The sequence below is a fragment of the Aquarana catesbeiana genome, linkage group LG11 (genome assembly GCF_042186555.1).
Source record: "Aquarana catesbeiana isolate 2022-GZ linkage group LG11, ASM4218655v1, whole genome shotgun sequence".
Lineage (NCBI taxonomy): Eukaryota > Metazoa > Chordata > Amphibia > Anura > Ranidae > Aquarana > Aquarana catesbeiana.
In genome coordinates, this window is record NC_133334.1 from 139,934,904 (window position 1) to 139,957,933 (window position 23,030).

A 23,030-nucleotide genomic window follows, 5' to 3' on the forward strand; every position below is an offset into this window, starting at 1 on the left:
TTCTAGCAACTATCCTGCGCTGTTGACCGCTGTACGGCTGGGTCGTGTCAATATTAAAATGAATGTCCTCCCTAGGGAGCTTTTTGTCATGCAAATGCTGTCCATCCCCCTACTAAAGAACTTCTTTGCTCAGCTACAGAACATGCTCATTAGATTTGTGTGGAATGGGAGGAAGCCCCGTATAGCAATGGCCGTGCTCCAACGTTCTAAAAGGTTGGGAGGTCTGGGACTCTGACATGAGACGATATTACTGGGCTATTGCGCTTCAACACATTTTGAAATGGCGCTTCCATACCCATACTAAACTATGGGTCTCCTTGGAGAAATGCTTAGCAGGCCGTAATCTGTCTAGCGCTCCATGGTTGCCTTCGGAAATACAGGGGATTGTCAATGACAGCGTCTCCACTGACTACTAATGTATTGTGTGTCTGGGATCATCTTATCCAATTTGTTTCTCTGGCTACCCCTGTGTCCCCACTGGCTTCTGTGGGGGGTTTCCTGTGGTTCCCCCGTGAGGAAGGCGTGGAGTTTTTTGGACCGTGGGCTGACAATGGCAACCTTAGCTGTGGTAAATTCTCAGAGGATGGTAGACTACCCTTCCTGGAGACCATTTGAGAGAGATTGGGAAGTTTCCCCATAGATTTTTGGTGCTCTAGGCAAGCACACCATTTCCTTGCCACCCAAGGAGGCTCTATTAGGGCACAAACCACGCTTACCCCACTCAAAGAGCTGTGTATGCAAAAGGGGCCCTTACCCCACCTAGTCTCGGGGCTCTACAAACTCCTACGTTCGGGCCCCCTCCAATGACATGAAACCTGCTTTTATTCGAGAATGGGAGTGTGACCTCAGGACAGAGTTCTCAGCTGAACAAATTGCACATCTCTCAATTAACGCATTCTAGCTCCATAGACAAAGACACAGGAGACCAATTATAAATTGCTAACACGTTGGTATTGTGTACCTGCAGACTTGCCACAAACATACCTGTCAGTCTCCAATCTGTGTTAAAGAGGCTGCGGCCAGCGCAGCACACTTCTGCTGTGGGTCCTGCGATCCGTCCCTTTTGGGGTCCAATATCAAAGATCAGTTAAAGGCTATTTTGGATGTAAACGATCCGTTGTCTCTGGGTCACTTCCTGCTCCATATCAAAACCCTCTTGCTTAGCCACTATAAGCGAAGTGCCTTACCGCACCTTTTACATGCAGCAAAGGGACTAATCCCCATCTACCGGAAAAGGGCTCAGACTCCTAACAGGGAGGAATGGATCAGGAAGGTGAATGAGATCTTGGAAGCAGAGGAGTGGGTGGTGATGTGTAGGGGTAGACATGAGCGCTTCTCTAGTATCTGGGCAACCTGGCGAGACCACACCTCTGACCCTGCTCAGGTCTTGTCTAGTCTACATGTTGCTTTGTTGGAGTTAGCAGAGCCCTCTTTGAAAGTACCTACTTGAACTATGCATTCATTATCCGAGTTCTGTTCTCAAATTTTTATGGCAGCCTGTTTGTTAATGCCCTTTTAATTTTTTCAGACTCCTGGATTGGTGTGGGCGCAGTTCTGGCACACTAGGTGCATAAATGTCTTTCCGATTACATACTATGTTATCTGCTTATCTTGTTTCCTCGTTTATTTTTATACATTCATATGTCCACAAATATTTCAGTCAACCTTGAAGTTGATAGCCCAGGTCCCTGTGTGGCAGCCGTCAAGATGCCGCTCCTGGTAGGATGGCCCGCCACCCATTTTAGGCAGGCCTCCTTCCACTCATGGACTGCATCTTCGACTATAATACTTTCACACACTGGGTTACCCTGGTTAGATGTGGAAGTTAAGGTATCTGGTGAAACACATTTGCACTTTAATTTAGTTTTTCCCTTTATTGCAACTGGTGTGGCCTTGCTGCCGAGGTTGAACACTGACATTCTCTGTGTGACCTGCTACTATTTCTGTTTACACCTTATTATTTTCCTTTTTCTGTTTTGCTGCGCAATGTGTGTCGCTTCATTGTTACTTGTTTGAAAATGCTCCTTAAATTTAAGAACTGTAAAGAGTTTACTGAGAACTAAAATAGCAGGATCCACTACTGGAATAGTCGATTTCTTCTTAAAATCCTTTTCCATACGATAAATGTCAGCAAAACGCTTTTGAGCAGTGTATACCCTCCCAGGGCTGAGCCAGTCCTAACAGAGTGCACAATTAATCTATGCGTGTATAGGAAGTCATTCTTGACATTGCCAGTCAGTGTCCATAGGGCCTTGTTTAGGCTGTGGTGAGTCAAGTGTTAGGCAGAGTTAATGTATACAGCTCATACCTCAAAACAGATTCCTCCATAATATCCTCAAGAACCCAGGGGGAATAAAGGATGTTTAGTATGTTTGGTCTCTGGAAACCGAAGGTTCTAGAAGTGCTGAGAATTTTCCATATAATTCAGACAGAGGTGGAGAAACATGCTTTTGTCAGATAGGCAACATACTGAGTGCCTGAGGAAAGGCCAAAAACAGATAAAGAGAGGGATATCATAAAACAGAAGGACAATGCTTCGGGGGAAGGGAACATCATCCGCAATGGTAGTTAAAAGTTTCCCGTAGGCCGTCTGCAGAAAACTTGCTATTTGGCCCTTAAGTCCCAGCATCCTTTAGCCTGTGATCCATCACTGCTAAACGAAGAGATCCCCAGTGGGGTACTCATGGTTAAGTAGTGCAGAACGGATTGGGTTACAGTCAGAAATAGGAGCCACTGTAACCCAAATGCTGACCATGTTCCTGTGGCTGTGTTTCTATAGAAGATGGCAGAAGGAGCACAGCAACATGCAGTGTGCTTCCTTAGCAGAAAAGTCAGGCTGCAAGACGACATCAAGGAGGCACAACACACTTACCTCATCCTCCTGAGACCAAGTATAGAAGGAAAAAAATGCTTTTGACAAGAAAGACAAAATGGTAAGGGTGATTAACACCCAAATCTCCTGCCTGTAGACCTGCATAGTGTGCTACACACGATGGAATGTACTAGTAAAATACAGAAACTAGTGACTAGTTTTCAATGACAATGGACGGATTGGAGGGTCAGGTTTCACCCACCCCAGTGGGCACAACCCCCAAAATGATCTTCAGGGTTTGGGAATTATAAAGATGGACCATGGCTCTGGACCTGCATAGCATCCCATGGCTAACTCCACACACCGCAAACATTACAGTTTGACCTCACGCAGTGGGGTCCAGGTATGGTCCTCAGGGTACTTACCACAGACAATCCATAAAACTGCTAGCTAGCTCAGGGCAGAAGGAAGTTAGAGCTTGATATCATTTTCAGAGTGAAAATTGAAAGTTTTAAAAGAAAAAAGAATTATCCATAGAAGCGCCATTACCCAAGGACACCCAAGCAAACGCTGGAGTCTAATGGAGTGGGTCGTGTTATATGGTGTGCTCGGGGGATTTGCCAGTGTTCAATCACAAGAAGGTAGATAAGGTAAAAAGATAGTAGCAAATAGCAAGAGCAAGCCACTCTGATGTTTCAGGAGTCCGAGAACCCCTGTTTGCAAGAACAATCTGCCTCAGATTGTGTAATGTGCATCCAACAAACAATTGGGAAAACATAACAAAATAATTGTACCTTTTTTTGGTTATGCCTGATTTATCTATATACAAGACACTTACCTTTCAGATTCATTGTTAGGGTAATACTTGGCTATAGGTGACACTGCGTGGCTTAAGACAACATATGCATAATCAAAGGCCTGTTTCACCTGCATGGCTCCATATGAACTGCGACCCACATCATTGCCTAGAAGGGGGGAAAAATAAAAATAAAAAATCTAGCTTTTCATAATGCTGCCACAAGCTTGTTTAAGAAAATGCAGGGAGAAAACAAAGCAAATTAATTTGGTTAGAAGCCGTATTAAAAGCTGTGCACCTACCAGGCTGCAATGGATCTTCAATGTACAGCATGGATGGCCTGTATCCATCTAACATACTTTTTTGTACCTCGTCTTTAGCTACATATGAGCCACCATCTTTTATGCGTATTCCAGTTTTTAAGTAGTTAAAATGCCTCCCATAGAGCTCAAAAAACTCTATTAACAAAACACCATAGTTGGCGTCCGGGCTGCAGGCATCTTCTCTTGGATGCAACTAGGTGAAAGAAAAGAGAAAAGCTTTAGAGAGACCCAAGGATTACAAATGTTCCTAGTAAATGATTCAAGTCGGGATAACATTTTCAGAAACCACAGAATAGCTTTTTTAAGCTACACATATTAAAATAGCTCTAAAATCCTAGTGCACAAAAAGCTAAACACAAAGATAAATCACATTAACACCTATTGGGATATCTTACCTGCAGAAAACTAACAGCCATTAAAAAGAGACTGTAGGAGCCTATTCCCCCTGTAAACACTTCATTAAGATCTCTCTGTAACAGAAACTGCTTTAAAACCAGCACCAAGTATGGAAGGACTGGATATTTCTAAAACACAAAAAAGGAAAGAGAATGTGACGTTTACGTGTGATAAACTTATTCAATGTCATTACAGAAGATAATAGCTACAATTCAAATCACAGGCATAGCAGAAGCCTTGTCTTGGCCCACAAAAGTGAAAACATCAGGGTGTGACCTCAGAAGAAAGATCAAATATCACTTAGAATCAGTTTTTCTTATACACCCTTATAAACAAACCCATCAGCCATTAAAAAGTTGGAAAGAAAATTCCCTGCAGGTCCTCCCCCGTAGGTACCACAAAGTCATAGCGCATCTCTCAGATTTAGTTTTGCAACCAAGGGAGCTGTTCAGGTCCCTACACTATATGTAAAAGAAGAGTGGATTTGATTTAAATCAAGTCGATTTAAATCACTAGTAAAAAGATTCGCTTTAAATCAACTCAATTAAAAACATAATTTTTTAAAGAGCAACTGTCATCTCTGTCTCGCAACGGCTCCTCCTCTAACCTGCTGTTGACTCACCAACAATCCCATTCACTTTAACAGGACAGCTGGTGATGCAGCAGTGACAAGGCCATGATGGATCTGAAATGACAGGTGCTCTTTAAATGTAAATAGTTATTTTTACTGGTAGTTAGAAGCTTTAATATTTTCAAACAAAATGAAGGTTTCCTATTTAGAATAATAAGCTACCAGGTTAGTAAACCAAGTCAGAACCAATTCAATCATACAATTTGTAGTGTACATAGATTTGCAAAACGATGGGATAAAGGGATATTCCTGAAATTTGTTTTATTTCATGGTTCCTGTGAAATTGTGTGACTGAATCAATGCAGTGCATGTTATCTCAGCTTGCATTCATTAAAAGAGTTTACCAAAAATTTAAAGATTGCAAAATATACAGCCTCATGCTACACACCCAAGCTCCAATTCATGCTGAACAAACTAAATTATAAATGTATCTTAAAGTGTTACTAAACCCAGTAACCTGAAAATAGTACATCTGCCCCCACCAACCCCAGCTTATAAATCATCTTTTCACATTAAAATACTGCCACTACATACCTTTTTGGCTGATCTGTATACCATGATCATGTGATAAACTGCAGGGTTTCCCAAGTGCCGAGTATTCAGGTAGGAGATTTCCACTACAGCTTGTGTCCTCATGCTGTTATAGGAGGCGGATCATCCACGAATCAAGATGTGACATCCCACCCACTGTTCTTTTTTAGTTACTGTGTATGGAGGAGGGAGGGAGGGAGGGAGGGACTGAGCTGTCATTTAGGATCTGTATACACACCCCCAAAATGTGTGATGTCAATACCAAGGAACCCGCTCAACAAGGAAATGTTCTTGCCAGCAACAGAGACCAAACTGAGCATTTTCAGCAGGGCTACTCTGTCTTATCTGGACTTGCCAAGAGAGACCCTGCAGGAGGGGGAGGAGCTGTCCATATAGGCTTTTTAACCACTTGCTGACCGGGCCATAGCCGAAGGACGGCTACAGCGCGGTCGGCTTATTCTGGGAGGGCGTCCATGACCATTTTGTGGAAAAAAAAAAAAAAAAAAAAAAAAAAATCTTGATTTTGCAAAGAATTGTGGGAAAAAATGACAACTTCAAAAAACTCACCATGCATTTTTCTAAATACCTTGGAATGTCTTCTTTCCAAAAAGGGGTAATTTGGGGGGTATTTGTACTTTTCTGGCATGTTAGGGTCTCAAGAAATTAGAAAGGCCGTCAGTACTTCAGGTGTGATCAATTTTCAGATATTGGCACCACAGCTTTTGGACTCACAAAGACCAAATAATGTACACCAATTTGTACTTATTTTTACCAAAGATATGTAGCAGTATAAATTTTGGCCAAAATTTACGAAGAAAAATTACGAATTTGCTAAATTTTATAACAGAAACAAAGAAAAATTCATTTTTTTACCGAATTTTCAGGCTTTTTTCATTTATAGCGCAAAAAATAAAAACCCAACGGTGATTAAATACCACCAAAAGAAAGCTCTATTTGTGTGAAAAAAAGGACAAAAATTTCATATGGGTACAGTATTGTATGACTGAGTAATTGTCATTCAAATTGTGAGAGCACCGAAAGCTGAAAATTGGTCTGGTTAGGAAGGGGGTTTAAGTGCCCAGTTGTCAAGTGGTTAAACAATACAGAGGATTAACCCCTTAAGTTCCACAGTGTGTATAACAAGCATGCTATTCTGCATATACAGATTTTATGGTTGTGGGTTTAGTAACACTTTAAATAGAAAACCATCTTTACATAGATTTTTACTCCAAAAGCATTTTAATAAAATAAATGTGATAAAAAAAAAAAAAAAACATCCCCCCCCCCCCCCCCCCAAGAAAAAAGTGTAAAAGTGATTAAGTGACTTTACAGCACCCTAAGGCCCCTTTCACACTGGGGCGGTGGGGGCGTCGGCGGTACAACAGCGCTATTTTTAGCGCTGCTGTACCGTCGTTCTTGCATCGGTATTCGGCCGCTAGCGGGGCGGTTTTAACCCCCGCTGGCGGCCGAAAAAGGGTTAAAATCCCTCGTACAGCGCGGCTATTGCCGCGGTATAGCCGCGCTGTCCCATTGATTTCAATGGGCAGGAGCGGTGAGTACACCGCTCCTTCACCGCTCCAAAAAGGAGGTTTGCAGGACTTTTTTCACCGCCCTGCCTGCGCACCGCTTCAGTGTGAAAGCCCTCGGGGGCGGTTTTCAGGCGGTATTTTTAGCGCAATACCGCCTGAAAACCGCTCCAGTGTGAAAGGGGCCTTAAGCACTTCAACCACAAATAATCTCTCCACATGCTAGAACTCCCTGCAGCCAGAAAGTTTATATCATTTCAGTGAATACCTTACAACTCAAAATCTAAAAGCAGTCAGTGTGGGACAGTTAAAAAAAAAAAAAAAAAAAAAAAAGGAAGGTACTTCTCCCTCCAATACCCCAAAAGTATTTTGGTCATATAGCATATGGTCATGTGTTATAGAAGAAAGCAAAAACACAGATAAAGAGTAGAGTAAGACCACTAATGCTTCCCTAAAGGTATAGAACATATTGCCCAGAATAAACACTTATATTATGAACAGTTCTTCGTAACAAACTTTAAATGGTAGTCCACTACACTGTCGCCACCTTATGTCCAAGTAAAGGAAGTACACTGCTCAACGGCACTTGCGTCTGTTGCGCAGAGTGACAGGATAACATCTGTAAAAGTTAAATCTGAAAGAAGCAGCTCATGCTGAAATAAAAGGGCTGCAGGGTGTGTCACTATTAAAGCTGAAATCCAGGGAAACTTAAAAATAACTACCTCTACAGTGAGGGCAACACTGTACTACAATGGTAAAATGCCACTTTTTCTCTAGAGGATCATAAAACAAAACAGATTTGTTTGTTTCAATGAGAAAAGGATTCTACATTGAGTACAAAACTGTTTTTTGTATCAGCAGAGGAAAACACATGGAACTTGTAAAAAAAAAAAAAAAAAAAAAAAAATGCCATAAGACTAGGTTGCAGCAGTCTGATGACAAAGTCTAAAGCCTCGTACACACAGTTTGATTGTTGGCAGGGGATTGTCTGTTGACAGACTGTTGTCCTAAAATCATACCGTTAGTATGCTCCTTTTGACAATTGTCCAATTTTCCCCCAACAAATGTTGGGCGACAGGAAAGTAAATTTTTCGGCGGACAACGGTTTGTCAGATTTTCATATGGTCAGTGCACAAATCCCTCACACAAAAGTTGAAAGTAAAAAAACATGCATGCTCGGAATCAATGCTCACCAAAACACAAAATTAGCAGTAGGGGCCCAAAGGGTGGCACTCAAGAGCTGAAATTCCTTGTAGTACGCCACTATGTTCTCGTTTGTGGCACGACAATTGTGTACCTTTGGTATGCAAGACAAGGTCCAGGCACACGCCCTTTTGACAAAAATCAAACGCTCGTTTGGCCAACAATCGTACTGTGTGCACGAGGCTGAACACTCAACCATTATAGAGTGGGCTATAGTAAGCAAAGGAGGCACGTTATCTTTCAACTCGCAGGCTTGCACAATAACCAATCAAATCTTCAATATAGAGTGGATCTGGAAGCCAAAGAACCTTTTTGGTCTTGAACAAAAAGGAATTAGTCTGCCTAAGAGATGCATTGACAGAAATGTATATGCCAATGGCTCTCTCCACAAGCAGTATCCCCAGAAAATCCCCAGATAAACTGGCCTGACCTGAGGAGTGAAGTCCTGTGCCCCTGGAACATAGAAGGAAAGTAATGACCACAGGACTGATGCAGAGGAAACCCCAGTATACAAACTGAGAAATTCTATGCTCAAGTGCTAATAGAGAGACTTCCAGGATTTTCAAACTCTAGCATGTTCATAATAATGTCCCATTTTAAGTGAAAAATCTAGGAGAGGAAGCAGACATTCATTTTCCTAAAAACACTATAGCCTAGAACACACGAGAACATCGGATGAATGATTGTCCGATTTTTGCATGCTAGTCTCATATCGAAAATGAATAGGTTACTCAACTTAGGAGATATCTTGTACGACAGAATACAGCTACAAAAGTGATGTGTTGTATTGTATTGTAATGTATTCTTTGGTTTCCGAGCACGCATGGAATCTTGTTATTTCGACTTTTTTGGGATGAATACTGTACTTATTAAATGAAAATCATACAATCTGGTATTGTAGGAAAAACATCTTTGTGTTTCAACCTTCGGATAATTTTGGATGAACTGTCGTGATCAGCTCTCAAAAGCTGTGTACAAACGATTAGATTATTGTACGATCGCTTCTGAAGCAGTATTTTCATCCGATTTTCTCTTCGTGTGTATTAGGCTTAAGCGTCACTGACAGTGTGAGGTGGCCATGTGTATTTGACTTCTACAGTAAAACACACAATGGCAGGATTAGATGAAAACAAACCCTACTATTTTAACAAAGCAGGCAATACAAAGGTCATCATGCTCCCCTGTCCAGTCTGCAGCTCCCCCATGGCAATCGGAGAGATCTACAAAGGGTGCTGCAGCTGCGAACACTGGGTGAGTATAAAAGTACTCCCAGATGGAAGGACATTTATGTACAGATGGGGAGGAGGAAGGGTTTAAACAAGATACGATTCTTGCAAAAGGAGGTGTCTCCTAAAGAACGTATTTAAGTTGTCATGGTCTTTGTCCTTTGGAGGTAAAAGACAGTCCATTAACTTTGAACAGGTTTAAATCTCAATTTATTTATATTATTTATTATATATATATATATATATATATATATATATATATATATAATATTCTGTTACAGAAGAGATATATATATATATATATATATATATATATATATATATATATATATATATATATATATATATATATATATATATATATATATATATATATATATATATATACACACACACACACATATATACACACATATTTATTTGAGGTCGACCGATATGGGTTTTTTTCTGGCCGATGCCGATATTTAGAAATCGCGGTGGCCGATGGACGATATACGATGTCGATTTTTTTTGGGCCGATATATTAGGCCGATTTTTTTTTTTTTTTCCTATCGTCTCATAAAATCTAACAGTTAGACCCCTTTTACACTGGGGCGTTTTTCAGGCGCTTTTGGGCTAAAAATAGCACCTGTAAAACGGGTCCCCAGCAGTCTCAGTGTGAAAGCCCGAGTGCTTTCACACTGAGGCGATGCGCTGGCAGAATGTTAAAAAAAAGTCCTGCAAGCAGCATCTTTGGAGCGGTGTATACCACCACTCCTGCAAATTGAAATGAAAGCGCACCGCTGCCGAAGCGCCTGCAAAGCGTTTCGGCAGCGGCGAATTTAACCCCTTCCTTGGCTGCTAGCTGGATTATAAGCGCCCCGCTAGCAGCCAAATAGCGCCGCTAAAATGACGGCAAAGCGTCGCTAAAACTAGCAGCGTTTTACCGTCAACGCATGCCCGCTCCAGTGTGAAAGCAACCTTAAGTTATACAGAAATTTTTTTACATTAAAACAAAACAAACCTCCAATCAGTTCACTTGTATGTAGAATTCAGATTAAAAAAAAAAAAAAAACTGCTATCTTAAATATTAAATACACAAAAACAGGTCATCAAAACTTTTGGACAAAAAAAAAAAAAAAAAAAAAAAAAAAAAATGGGCTAACTTTACTGCTTAGTTTTTTTTTTTTAAATTTATTAGTGTATTTAAAAAAAAAAAAAAAAAAAAGCGTTTGAAAAGACCGCTGCGCAAATACTGTGTGACATAAAATATTGCAACAACCGCTATTTTATTCCCTAGGGTCTCTGCTAAAATATATATATATATATATATATATATATATATATATATATATATATATATTATTGTTCGGGGGTTCTAAGTGATTTTCTAGCAGAAAATACAGGATTTTTACTTGTAAGCAACAAGTGTCAGAAAAAATTTAGTCTTTAAATGGTTAAACTGAGAGCTTCTACACACAGAGTTCAGTTCATTCATAAGTGTAAACATTGCATCTCTTCAGGTTCTTTTTATCAGATTTGGCAGGCTGCCCAGAGAGGAGAGAAGTCACTTCACAGAAGATTTCAGGCAACTTGTATTGACTTCTGTTACAGAAGTCATTTGCAAGTTGTGCTGAAGTTATATTGGTCGACCTCTAATAAAATATAATTATATCTATCTATCTATCTATCTATCTATCTATCTATCTATCTATCTATCTATCTATATACACACACAATCTCACAAGAGTGAGTACACCCCTCACATTTCTGTAAATATTTTATTATATCTTACACAACACTGAAGAAATTACACTTTGCTACAATGTAAAGTAGTAAGCGTACAGCTTGTATAACAGTGTAAATTTACTTCCTCCCCTCAAAGTAACTCACAGACATTAATGTCTAAACCGCTGGCAACAAGAATGCATACACCCCTAAGTGAAAATGTCCAAATTGGGCCCAAAGTTTCTACATTTTGTGTGGCCACCATTATTTTCCAGCACTGCCTTAACCCTCTTGGGCATGGAGTTTACCGGAGCTTCACAGGTTGTCACTGGAGTCCTCTTCCACGACATCATGTTAAGCTGGGGGATGTGAGACCCTGCGCTCCTCAAACCTTCCGTTTGAGGATTCCCCACAGATGCTCAATAGGGTTAAGGTCTGGAGACATGCTTGGCCAGTCCCTCACCTTTACCCTCAGCTTCTTTAGCAAGGCAGTGGTCGTCTTGGAGGCGTGTTTAGAATTATGTTGGAATACTGCCCTGCGGGCCAGTCTCCAAAGGGAGGGGGTCATGCTCTACTTCAGTATGTAACAGTACATGTTGGCATTCATGGTTCCCTCAAAAACTGTAGCTCCCCTATGCCGGCAGCACCAGACCATGACACTCCCATCACCATGATTGACTGAAGGCAAGACACACTTGTCTTTGTACTCCTCACCTGATTACCACCACACACGCTTGACACTATCTGAACCAAATAAGCTTATCTTGGTCTCATCAGACCACACGACATTGTTCCAGTAATCCATGTCATTAGTCTGCTTGTCTTCAAACTGTTTGCGGGCTTTCTTGTGCATCATCTTTAGAAGAGGCTTCCTTCTGGGACGACAGCCATGCAGACCAATTTGATGCAGCGTGTGGCGTATGGTCTGAGCCCCCCACCCCTTCAACCCCTGCAGCAAAGCTGGAAGCACTCATGAGTCTATTTCCCAAAGATAACCTCTGGATATGACGCTGAGCACGTGGCACTGAGCTTCTTTGGGCGCCCATCGTGAGGCCTGTTCTGAGTGGAACCTGTCCTGTTAAACCGCTATATGGTCTTGGCCACCGTGCTGCAGCTCAGTTTCAGGGTCTTGGCAATCTTCTTATAGTCTAGGCTATTTTTATGTAGAGCAACAATTTTTTTTTTAGATCCTCAGACAGTTCTTTGCCATGAGGTGCCATGTTGAACTTGCTGTGACCAGTATGAGAGCGTGAGAGTGATAACACATGACACGGGGAGGGAAAATGACTAATTGGGCCCAATTTGGACATTTTCACTTAGGGGTATACTCACTTTTTTTGCCAGCGGTTTAGACATTAATGGCTGTGTGTTGTTATTTTGAGGGGAAAGCAAATTTACATTTACTACTTTACATTGTAGCAAAGTGTAAAGTGTCACATGAAAACATAACAAAATATTTACAAAAACGTGGAGGGGTGTACTCACGTTTGTTAATATATATCCCACTCACATATTAATTAGGAGCATATCTAAATTTTCAAACACTATACCAACCTTAATAAAATCCCTGATAAGCTGGGCTGCTTTTACCCCATTCTGCACGTTAAAACTTATGTCTACTTTTACTTCAGTATAGGAATCTGTCAGTTTAATAATCGGTACCTTAAGAGGAAAAAAAGAAAAAATACGAATTAAAAGGAAGCAGGGGGGAAGGGGGTGTAAAAGACAATTAAACTAATGAAACACATACATAAATAGCATTTCATTACCATGTCTAGACTAGCATAAAGAAGGGAAAAACATTAAAAAACACAGTGCAGGTTTTCACTGGTCCGTAAAGTAGTATAGTTGGTTGTTATGGGATACTGCACTATCCACATAATCATTTCATTTCTCATGTAAGCATTCTGACACTGGCTCAGTATAGGGGATGCAAGTTCCTTTGGCAGAGTGCAGATAATTGACAGACTCATCTGCCACCCTTTTCATAGAGATGTGGAACTACAGACAAATCAGAATTATGAGCTTATAAGGCCCCTTTCACACGGACGGATAGAATTGTGCTTTTAGCTGCGGATTTTCTAGTTTTCTACTGCAGCTAAAAGCACACAATGCTTTCCTATGGCCCCATTCACACACTACGTTTAGCTGTGATTTAGTGCGGATAGAAAAAAAATAGAATTGACTGCGTCCAGGAGCGATTTAGTGCAGCTATCTGCACAAAACTGCAGGTAATCACGGATTACGGATAGCAGCAGCAACAAGGAAAGAAAAGCAACAGGAAGCACATCAGAAATGGCAAGAATGTTCCAAACGCAGCTAAATGCAGGTAATCGCACTGTACAAATGCAGCTGATCGCAGTGCCTGGAGTCTTGAATTTCACAGAACATATTAGGCGCCTTTCACACAGACGGCTGTTCTGCTGCAGTTAAAAGCATATAATATGTTCTGTGAAATTCAAGACTGCGATCAGCTGCATTTGTACAGTGCGATTACCTTCCTTTACGTGCATTTACATGCGGCTGTGTTTAGCTACTTTTGGAACATTCTCGCCATTTCTGATGTGCTTCCTGTTGCTTTTCTTTCCTTGTTGCCGCTATCTGCAGGAGAAATAGTACACTGCGATTACCTGCAGTTATGTGCAGATAGCTGCAGATAGCTGCGCTAAATCGCTCCTGGACTGAGTCAATTCTATTTTTTCTATCCGCAAACCGCATGTAACTAAATCACAGCTAAACGCAGTGTGTGAATGGGGCCATAGGAAAGCATTGTGTGCTTTTAGCTGCAGTAGAAAACGAGAAAATCCGCAGCTAAAAGCAGAATTCTATCCATCCGTGTGAAAGGCGCCTTAGTGTTATTAGGTATGTAGCTTACAGTACAGTATAGTTTTAGAACATGTTAGTGTAAACTATTTTAGCAAGGCTTTAGAAACAGGATGGCTGCAACAGTGTGACAGAGCTTGGCACAACATGGAGTTTACAAACTTTGAGGATTGCTTATGCACAAAAAAAAAAGGTAACATGGTCATATAGCAATTAACATATAAACTCTTAACATGGTGACATTGGCACACAGTTCATCAAAGACAGTCAATAGGTTATGGCAGCCATATTGTTACATGGTCTCTTTTCATATTTTTGAAGCCCTATATACAGGACAATAAACTTGCATACAACACACTGCCTGTAGCCCTCTGCTAGGTTTTAAGGGCTGCATTTTTACAAAGCGCAATGTATAGAACCACATGTCAACATGCTGTGGTGTATACAATTAAAGAATTTTTGAAGGAAAAAACAAAGAAAAACAAAAAAACAAAAACACAAACCGAGCAATGCACTGAACTTATTGCACTGGCCTTATGCAATGCACACCAGCTAGTGCATGTTACATGTAACATGAAACATTCCCTAAATGTATTGTTAGGCTTGGGTCAGCAGTTTAGAACACTGAACATGTGTAGTGAAAATCATAATTCTCTACTTTACTGCATGGCATACAAGGTAACATGTATTCTGTAGCTTCATGCAAACCAGTAAAACTTACATGTGCAGATGTCCACTATCTTTACAAAGACATCTTGAAAATCTTGTCCTAGTTTCAACTGTTGAGCATATTATGCTTGTTCTGCAACCAAGCCACTGTATTTCTCTAAACGCAAGTCACCATCTTGCAGACATACAGCAAGACAGCCTCCCACATGTGAACATATTGATGCTTTATTTACTAAAGGATTAGGCTGGGTTGACACATGCTGCAGCTGCGGCTCACAGCAGGGAGTCTGCTGCGTCCCTGTTCACCTGTTTCTGCGGCCGCCCCAGATGTGTGATCTGGTCACAGTCTCCTGTCATGTGAATTGGTTGTGCTGAAACCGGCATCCAATTCGCTTAAGTGTAAACCCAGGCTTAGACAATTCATATAACACAACATGTAAAATACTGTATCTCTCAATTTAGGGCTACAACTAACGATTATTTTCATAATTGATTAGTTAGCCGATTATTGCCTCGATTAAAAACCTAAAAAAAAAAAAAAAAAAAAGAAGTGTGGTGTATAATTTAGTCAATATGTAAAGTTAAAAAAAAAAAAAAAAGTCAATTTTTTCTTAAATATCTCTATGCAGTGGTAAATATAATTAACCAACTATATGGTTATGGAGCAAAATATCTAAACCACTCTTAAAATAACAGACAGAAGAGATATACTATTTAGAGGATATATACTATTAAAGGGTGGATCTGGTAAATATCTTCAGACTCAGAGATAAAAAATTATTAAAAAAACAATGTCTTCCTTCAAAAAGTAAATTTAAGAACGTTCGTTCAATTTTCTAATAGTTCGTGGGGTCAAATCGTTTATTTTCAACCACAGTGACAGGAAAATTTGGAAATAGAAAACTTCTTGGTCAAAGGAATTTTCACACAGTATGTGGTTTTCATTCAGAAATTACATTTTAAAAACAGAAAGTTAAAAACTTACATTTTCAAACAGCATTCTTTCATTCAGCGAATGTACAAAGATTTTTTATCTGAATATTCTCGGCTGAAAATTGATCCTTGTGGCCAGCATAAGGCTCGCTACACACCTATGCAGTTTGCTTTTGATCTGTTTTTGGAGTGCTTTTTGCTGTGAGTTTTGATTTTTGCGCACGTGATTTTGCTGCGATTTGCGTTTTTGCATTTTTTTTTTTGGCCAATTTTTTGTTGAGCAGATTAAATAACACAAATTGCTGCAAAAAAAATGCATTACATGCTTTTGTGCAGCTTCTCCATTGAAGTATATTGACCCAAAAAAGCGTTCAAAAAAAAAGTCCCTGACCCTTTCCAAATAAGCAGCAGCTGAAAAAAGCATAGATGTGAACGTGTCCCATAGGAAACCATGTAAATGAACTGTAGTGTGTTTCTACAAAAAGCACCAAAAAACACACAGATGTGAACCAGGTCTAAAACATTTAGTAACATAATGGGGTTAAAAAAAAACCTAAAATTAGCCCTTTATAGTACTAAAAAAAAAAAAGATGACCGCTACTGTAAGGGGTTCATTTTTTTTCCTGTAGAACTGTGAAATACTTACAGTAGCGATTATTTGCTCTTTTTGTACTATAAAAGGGCTCATTTTAGTTTTCTTTTACCCCATTATGTTAGTGCCCGATTAAATCACTTATGAAAATGGTAATGGATTTATTTCATAATTGATTCATCGATTAGTTGTTTCAGCCCTATCTCAATTATGTCATGGACCAAAAGTATTCTGCTCACTTACGTCAATAAACCTTCCTCACGCAAATGGTTGCAGAAGTTCAACATGGGGGGATAGATGTAATACATGGATGTGATTATGAATCAAACTAGGCGTTAATTGATACTACAGTTATATTGCTACACATGGCCCAGGCATCACAATTTAATCCTTGATGTTTCACTGATGGGCAGCTCCAGGTGTGCTTTCAGGTTTTGTTTGTTTTAAATGGGATCTTTTTCAATAACACATAAGGTAGTAACAATGCAACCCACATGAAATAAAACCAGATATTTAGCTGTTTGCATAGATACAATGAAAAATCAAATTTTTCTCAAAAAAAAAAAAAAATTGATTCTCATATTTACTGGATTTTGTAACACTTTAGTGCAGGTTCACACTGGGACGACCTGACAAGTAGCGTCCCGTTCTGTACAATGGAACCGTTCTAATCGGAGCGACGCAAAAAGGTTCCTGTACGACTTTGGAGGCGACTTGCATTGACTTCTATACAAAAGTCGTTTTGCAAATCGCCGCTCCTGTCGTGTCCACCAACCGATACTTAGGTATGACAGCATCACAGTAAAAAAAAAAATAAAAAGAAAAATTAAACACCCACTTGAGTACATACACTTTTAATTTTTCATTATTTGTAATGATCCGCCACAGCTGCCTTGACTGATGGCCGCTCCCTGCCCCTCCACAGCTCAGCGCTCTAATGAGCATGGAGGAGCAGGGCAGGAGAGATGCTGATTGACAGTCAGCAGCTCTCTGTTCGGGGAGGTGAGAGAAACGAGCCATCGGCAGTGTTCGGTGGCTCGGTTCTCAGTGAAGATGCGGCGGGGGACAGATGCAGCATCGGTCGAATGCTGCATTCACCTAGGCAAGTATGAATAGCAAAAAACAACAAAAAAAACAAAAACACACACTTTTCTTTTAAAAGATCAAAATAAAACCAACAAAAACAAGGATATAGTGATGAATGGAGACACTATATTGTTTTAATTCCCTTTCCACTATAGGCGTTCGGCATTTCATAATGTTAAACGCATGCGCAAACTCTAAACAGCATCATCAGCATGAAGATGGGCAGTTTGAAGAGCCACAAACTTTCTAACCCCAGGAAGAATTTTTTTTTTCACCCTCAAAGAAAAGATAAAATTATTGGCACATATACAATTTTCATAATTAACTCTACATGTGATATCCATTTAAGACCCTGTCACCAGACAAATTTGTTTTAAAGCTGAAGCTTAAACATTTTTCCAACAGCTTTAACTGCATCATCTTTAGTGCAGCTGAGCCCAGAGACCGGATGCTATTAATCCTCAAAGTGCCAAAAGTTCAGCAGCAGGAAGGAGGACAGGGCAGACCTACAGTGAAGATTTTTATAGAATCTAGCATTCTGCAAATTGTGGAACATACTTCATTACAGGTCAGTAAAGTAACTACAAATGTAGTACTTTGCTCCAAAATATAAAAGTAGAAGCAAACCAAAATTCCTCCTTCCTTATTCATACAGTACAGGACACAGATACTCTTAAACCATGGGACATCTAAGAAATAGGAAAAGTGAAACAAACTGTGCTAACAGGCTCAGACAACAGGGGTTTAAAGGGGAAAAAAAAAACCAACCCAGAGTGCCGCTACATAAAAATCTTGCAGCCAAATGCATCTGCAGAAGATTGGGCGTCCACCTGGTAAAACTTCCAGAACGTATGAACAGAAGACCAGGTGGCAGCCTTACAACGTTCGGCTACAGAGGCTTGGTGCCAAAAACCCATGAAACTACTACAGATCTGGTGGAGTGTGCATGCAAGAGGAGGTTTTTGCTTCAGGAGTAAGCAATTAGGTTCCTTATAGTGGAAGTTCAGCCAAAAACAGGGTGGATTTGATTTAAATCAAGTCGATTTAAATCACTAGTAAAAAGGCTCGATTTAAATCAACTCTAATGAAACCATAATTTTTAAAGAGCAACTGTCATTTCTGTCCCACAGCAGATCCTCTTCTGAGCCGCTGTTGACTCACCGACAGTCCCATTCACTTTAATGGGACGGCTGGTGATGCAGCAGTGACACAAGGTGAGGGACGTGGTGGCCAGGAGGTGAGTGGATGCCCTAAGGCCCCTTTCACACTGGGGTGGTGGGGGCGTCAGCGGTACAACAGCGCTATTTTTAGCGCTGCTGTACCGTCGTTCTTGCAGCGGTATTCGGCCGCTAGCGGTTCGGTTTTAACCCCCGCTGGCGGCCGAAAAAGGGTTAAATCCGCTCGTACAGAGCGGCTATAGCCGCGGTATTACCGCGGTATAGCCGCGCTGTTCCATTGATTTCAATGGGCAGGAGCGGTTTAGGAGCGGTGAATACACCGCTCCTTCCCCGCTCCAAAGAAGCGGCTCGCAGGACTTTTTTTACCGTCCTGCGAGCGCACCGCTTCAGTGTGAAAGCCCTCGGGCTTTCACACTGAACAGCGGAGGCTGTTTAGGGGCGGTTTTCAGGCGGTATTTTTAGCGCAATGCCGCCTGAAAACCGCTCCAGTGTGAAAGGGGCCTTAGGCACTGCCATGATGGATCTGAAATGACAGGTGCTCTTTAAATGTAAGGACTCATTCTTGCTGGTAGTTAGAATCTTTAATATTTGCAAATAAAATGAAGGTTTCCTACTTAGAATAATAAGCAGTCAGGTTAGTAAAATAGCGATATCAGAACCAATTCACTCATACAATTTGTAGTGTACATAGATTTGCCAAACAATGGGATAAAGGAATATTCCTTCATTTTGGTTTATTTCATGGTTACTGTGAAATTCTGTGAATGCAGTGCATGTTAGCTCAGCTTGCATTGATTGAATGAGTTTACCAAAAAATGTAAATATTGTAGAATATACAGCCTCATGCTACATAACTAAGCTCCATTTAATGCTGAACAAAATTAATGCATTTTAAATAGAAAACTACATTTAGATTTTTTCTCCAAAAGCATTTTATTAAGAAAAAAATTTAAAAAAAAATTTTTTTTTTTTTTTTTTAAATCATTGATTTATATCCACCCTGGCCAAAAACTCTACATCTACTGGCAGCCACATTCGAAGACTTATCTAACCCAGTAAAGGAAAAACAGATGGCGTGTGCAAGAGATAGCCGACAATGGCTGGGTAATGCTTGGGAAGACTATGGGGTTTCTGTTGTCAGCTGCTTCTCCAGCACACGCCTACACAGAGAAGCCACCATTGACAGCTCAGTGTGGGACAGGACCACAGCGGCTGCAGAAAAGGGATGTATAGCGATTTTTGTTTTACAGGGCTAGATCGATTAGTCTTAGGAATGTGGCTGTGAGTAGGTTTAACATTAGTCTTCTACTGAACTTCTACTTTAACCACTTGCCGACCGTCTCATGCCGAAATACGTTGGCAAAGTGGCACGGGTGCGCAAGACGATGTACCCGTACATCGCAGTGTCATCCACGGCTAGCGGGCCCACGATTCCCATGGACTCTATGTCAGCCAGTGGGCTGCGATCGTGGCATGGAGAGGCAGAATGGGGAGATGTCTATGTAAACCAAGCATTTCCCTGTTCTGCCTTGCAACAAGACATAGATCTACTGCTCCCAGTGATCAAGAGCAGTGATCTCTCATGTTCTAGTGATAATAATAATACCCAAGCGCTGGTGTGGTGAAAAAGCTAAAAATGAATGATATGATAGAAGCTGCAAACCAAAAAAACAGTGATCTCTCACTGGTACAATATATAAATTCAAAATCAAAAAAATGGTGCGCTAATATCACAATTCCAAAAGATATGTGCAGTAGAGAATGCCATTCATAAACAGTGCTGTAATTCTGTTGTGCTATAATTGATATCACGATAATACAAACAGTGATCTCTCACATGTGCAATATATAGAAATCAAAAGACAAAATATAAAATAAAATTGCACTATTACCACAATTCCAGAAATAGAAATGTGCAGAAAAAATGCTAATCATGAACAGTGCTGTAATATATTGTATACTTGTGATACCATTAATTGTGTCACAATCACTGTGTAAAGTGCATATTGCTATTAAAAAAAAACTCTACATTTAGAGACATATGTAACAAACCATTAAAAAAAAACAGAAGTGCTATATGGACCCTCTGGGTTGAAATAAAGGTATATAAATACTTCAAACAATTGTGCAAAAACGTCCTAATCAATATTATAGCTGTTACTATACTGAGACCAAATATAAAAGCATGGAGACAATGACTGATGGTTCAACAACTACTAAGTCCACTGGCTCACAGCTCCCGTAATGAGTCAGAACAGCTGATGCAGCCACCTATTCTTTACTTTATCCTGTTTCTTTGAAGCTCCCGGGACTCAGACATAAATAAAAGCTGAAGAGAAAACAGCAATAGTGTGATACTGCTAAATAAGGGACAGGATCAAACTAAAGCCGATACACTCATGCCTAATCAAGATAAGCGTGTATAGCAAACAGTCAGACTCACTCCTCCTCTCAGTGTGGCCGTGCACTCGTGGCAGACGTCACTGGCTCCTCCTACCGACGCGTTGCGTCACAGGTCACGTGGCTTATTCATGGGAATAAAGCCCTGTGACGAGCGTGAGGATATTTATAGCCGCACTTTGTTTGTGGGTTGCCATAGGGACTTCGGGATCATTGTAACATCATGCTGTTTCATTTAGACCGTCAATACTGTATCATAATCACTATTGATACATAAAATTGCATGAACGTTATACTTCTTGCTACAATGTACTCTATGTCCTGAACCGTTTGACAACAAAAACAAATACATTTATTGCATTTTAAAACCACACATTTGTAAAACCTAAATGCAGGTGACCTGCATTTAGCGATATAACTAAAATATAAAACGATGACATAAAAACTGCATGAATCATAGCGAGATAGTTTTACCATCATGCTGAACAAAAATGGGTACAAAAAAATTAATAAAAATAAAAAAATATAAAAAACTATTTATAAAAAAATAAATAAAATGTAAAAATCAGATATGAAGCAGTTTAAATCGAAATCAATGTTTAAATCTAATGGTGCAAAACAATTGATTTCATATATCCATCTGGATTCCATTTTGCTCAGTTCTCATATTTTGTGACTACCCCTCCAGTGGGGTTGATATTTCTCAATGGCCCCAGAATTTTAACTCTGTGGGATTTTTTTCTGTGAACCTCAGCAAAATGCCAGGATACACTGTGCTTTTGAAATCCCACCTTAATGTTCTGTATATGTTCGCGTAATCTCTTCCATAGGGGGCGTTTAGTCCTTCCTATGTACTGTAGGGAACAAGAGCATTCCAGCATGTATACTGCCCCTTCTGTTCGGCATGAAATAAAATCTTTTATTCCATATTCTTTTTTGGTAATATTAGATATGAATTTATTACACTTTTGTCCCTTCTGATTCGTATTGCGGCACGCAAAACATTTTTTGCATGGATAAAAGCCTTTTCCCTGGAAAAAAGTAAAATCATAATTTCTTCTTGGAGGGTCTGGGAAGTTTTTTTACAATCATATCTCTCAGTGTGGGAGCTCTTCTACAAATAAACCGTGGTTTATCCGGCAATATTTTACTAAATTGTGCATCTGCTTTTAAAAGTGACCAGTGCTTACAAATTATCTGCTCAATTTTTGTGTGTTGAACATTGTAATTCTTTTTGTTCTTCTCTTTGTCTATTACAAGGGACTCTCTCGGTATTTCCAAAACCTCCTGAATTTTTTCCTTTTATAAAGCCTTCACTGTACCCTTTTTCAATAAATTTATTCCCTATGATATTTGCCTGTTTCAAAAATATATTGTCACTACTGCAATTTCTCCTAATTCTTACCATTTGTCCTTTGGGTATGTTTATGAGCCATGGATCATAATGACAACTGTCTGTTAGAATATAACTGTTGTGTTCAACCGGTTTAAAAAATGTTTTTGTTGAAAAACCACTGGTTTCAAGAGTTATTTCCAAATCAAGGAATTGTATACTAATGTTGCTAATCTCATACGAAAACTTACTTGATTTGATTAGAAGTTGCAAGCGAGGATGAATTTGCACAGACATACCATCAAAGAACATAAAGAAGACAGTTTATGCACACCTGTGGGACATCATTTCTCACAACCGGACCACACTATAGAAGACCTCAATGTTTTAGTTCTTAAAGGGAATTTCAGAACTATCCAGGAAAGGAAAACGTTTGAACTAAGAATGATACTTCTTTTTGACACAAAAAATAACGGCCTGAATTTAGACATTGGTTTCCCTACGCATTATCCTAAAGTTTTACGACCCCTCTGACTAGTATCCCCCCCTGCATTCTATAGCTCTCCCTCTGTCTTATCTCACTAACTCTGCTGCTATCTTTATTACCATTGATTTGTATGTGTTTGGTTTTCTTTTTATTTTTTTTATTTTTTTTTCTCTTCTTCTTTTACATGCTGCTTAAAAATTTGTGAATCAGTACTGCTTGGACCTTGAAAAAGGGGACATACCCCAAAAGCTTGTCCTGAAAAATTGTATGTTAGTGCAAATAAAAAAAGTATCACGGACAGTACTCAATTTTCTCATACAAAAACGTGATATTCTTTTGGCTGTCATTCAATTTTTCAAAATACTAGTTTAGACTGTT

At 39.8% G+C, this 23,030-nt stretch overlaps 1 protein-coding gene across 4 annotated transcripts in view; it reads right to left on the bottom strand.

Annotated features, from left to right (window-relative positions):
* Positions 1-23,030, bottom strand: part of TENT4B (terminal nucleotidyltransferase 4B) — a 187,474-nt gene that overhangs the window by 77,358 nt on the left and 87,086 nt on the right. For all 4 annotated transcript variants that reach the window (XM_073604996.1, XM_073604993.1, XM_073604994.1 and 1 more), the window contains exons 5-8: positions 12,706-12,813; positions 4,327-4,455; positions 3,911-4,124; positions 3,651-3,777 (exon numbers count right to left, since the gene is read on the bottom strand). In XM_073604996.1, the coding sequence (XP_073461097.1) occupies positions 3,651-3,777; positions 3,911-4,124; positions 4,327-4,455; positions 12,706-12,813 (578 nt within the window). The remainder of the gene's footprint in view (positions 1-3,650; positions 3,778-3,910; positions 4,125-4,326; positions 4,456-12,705; positions 12,814-23,030) is intronic.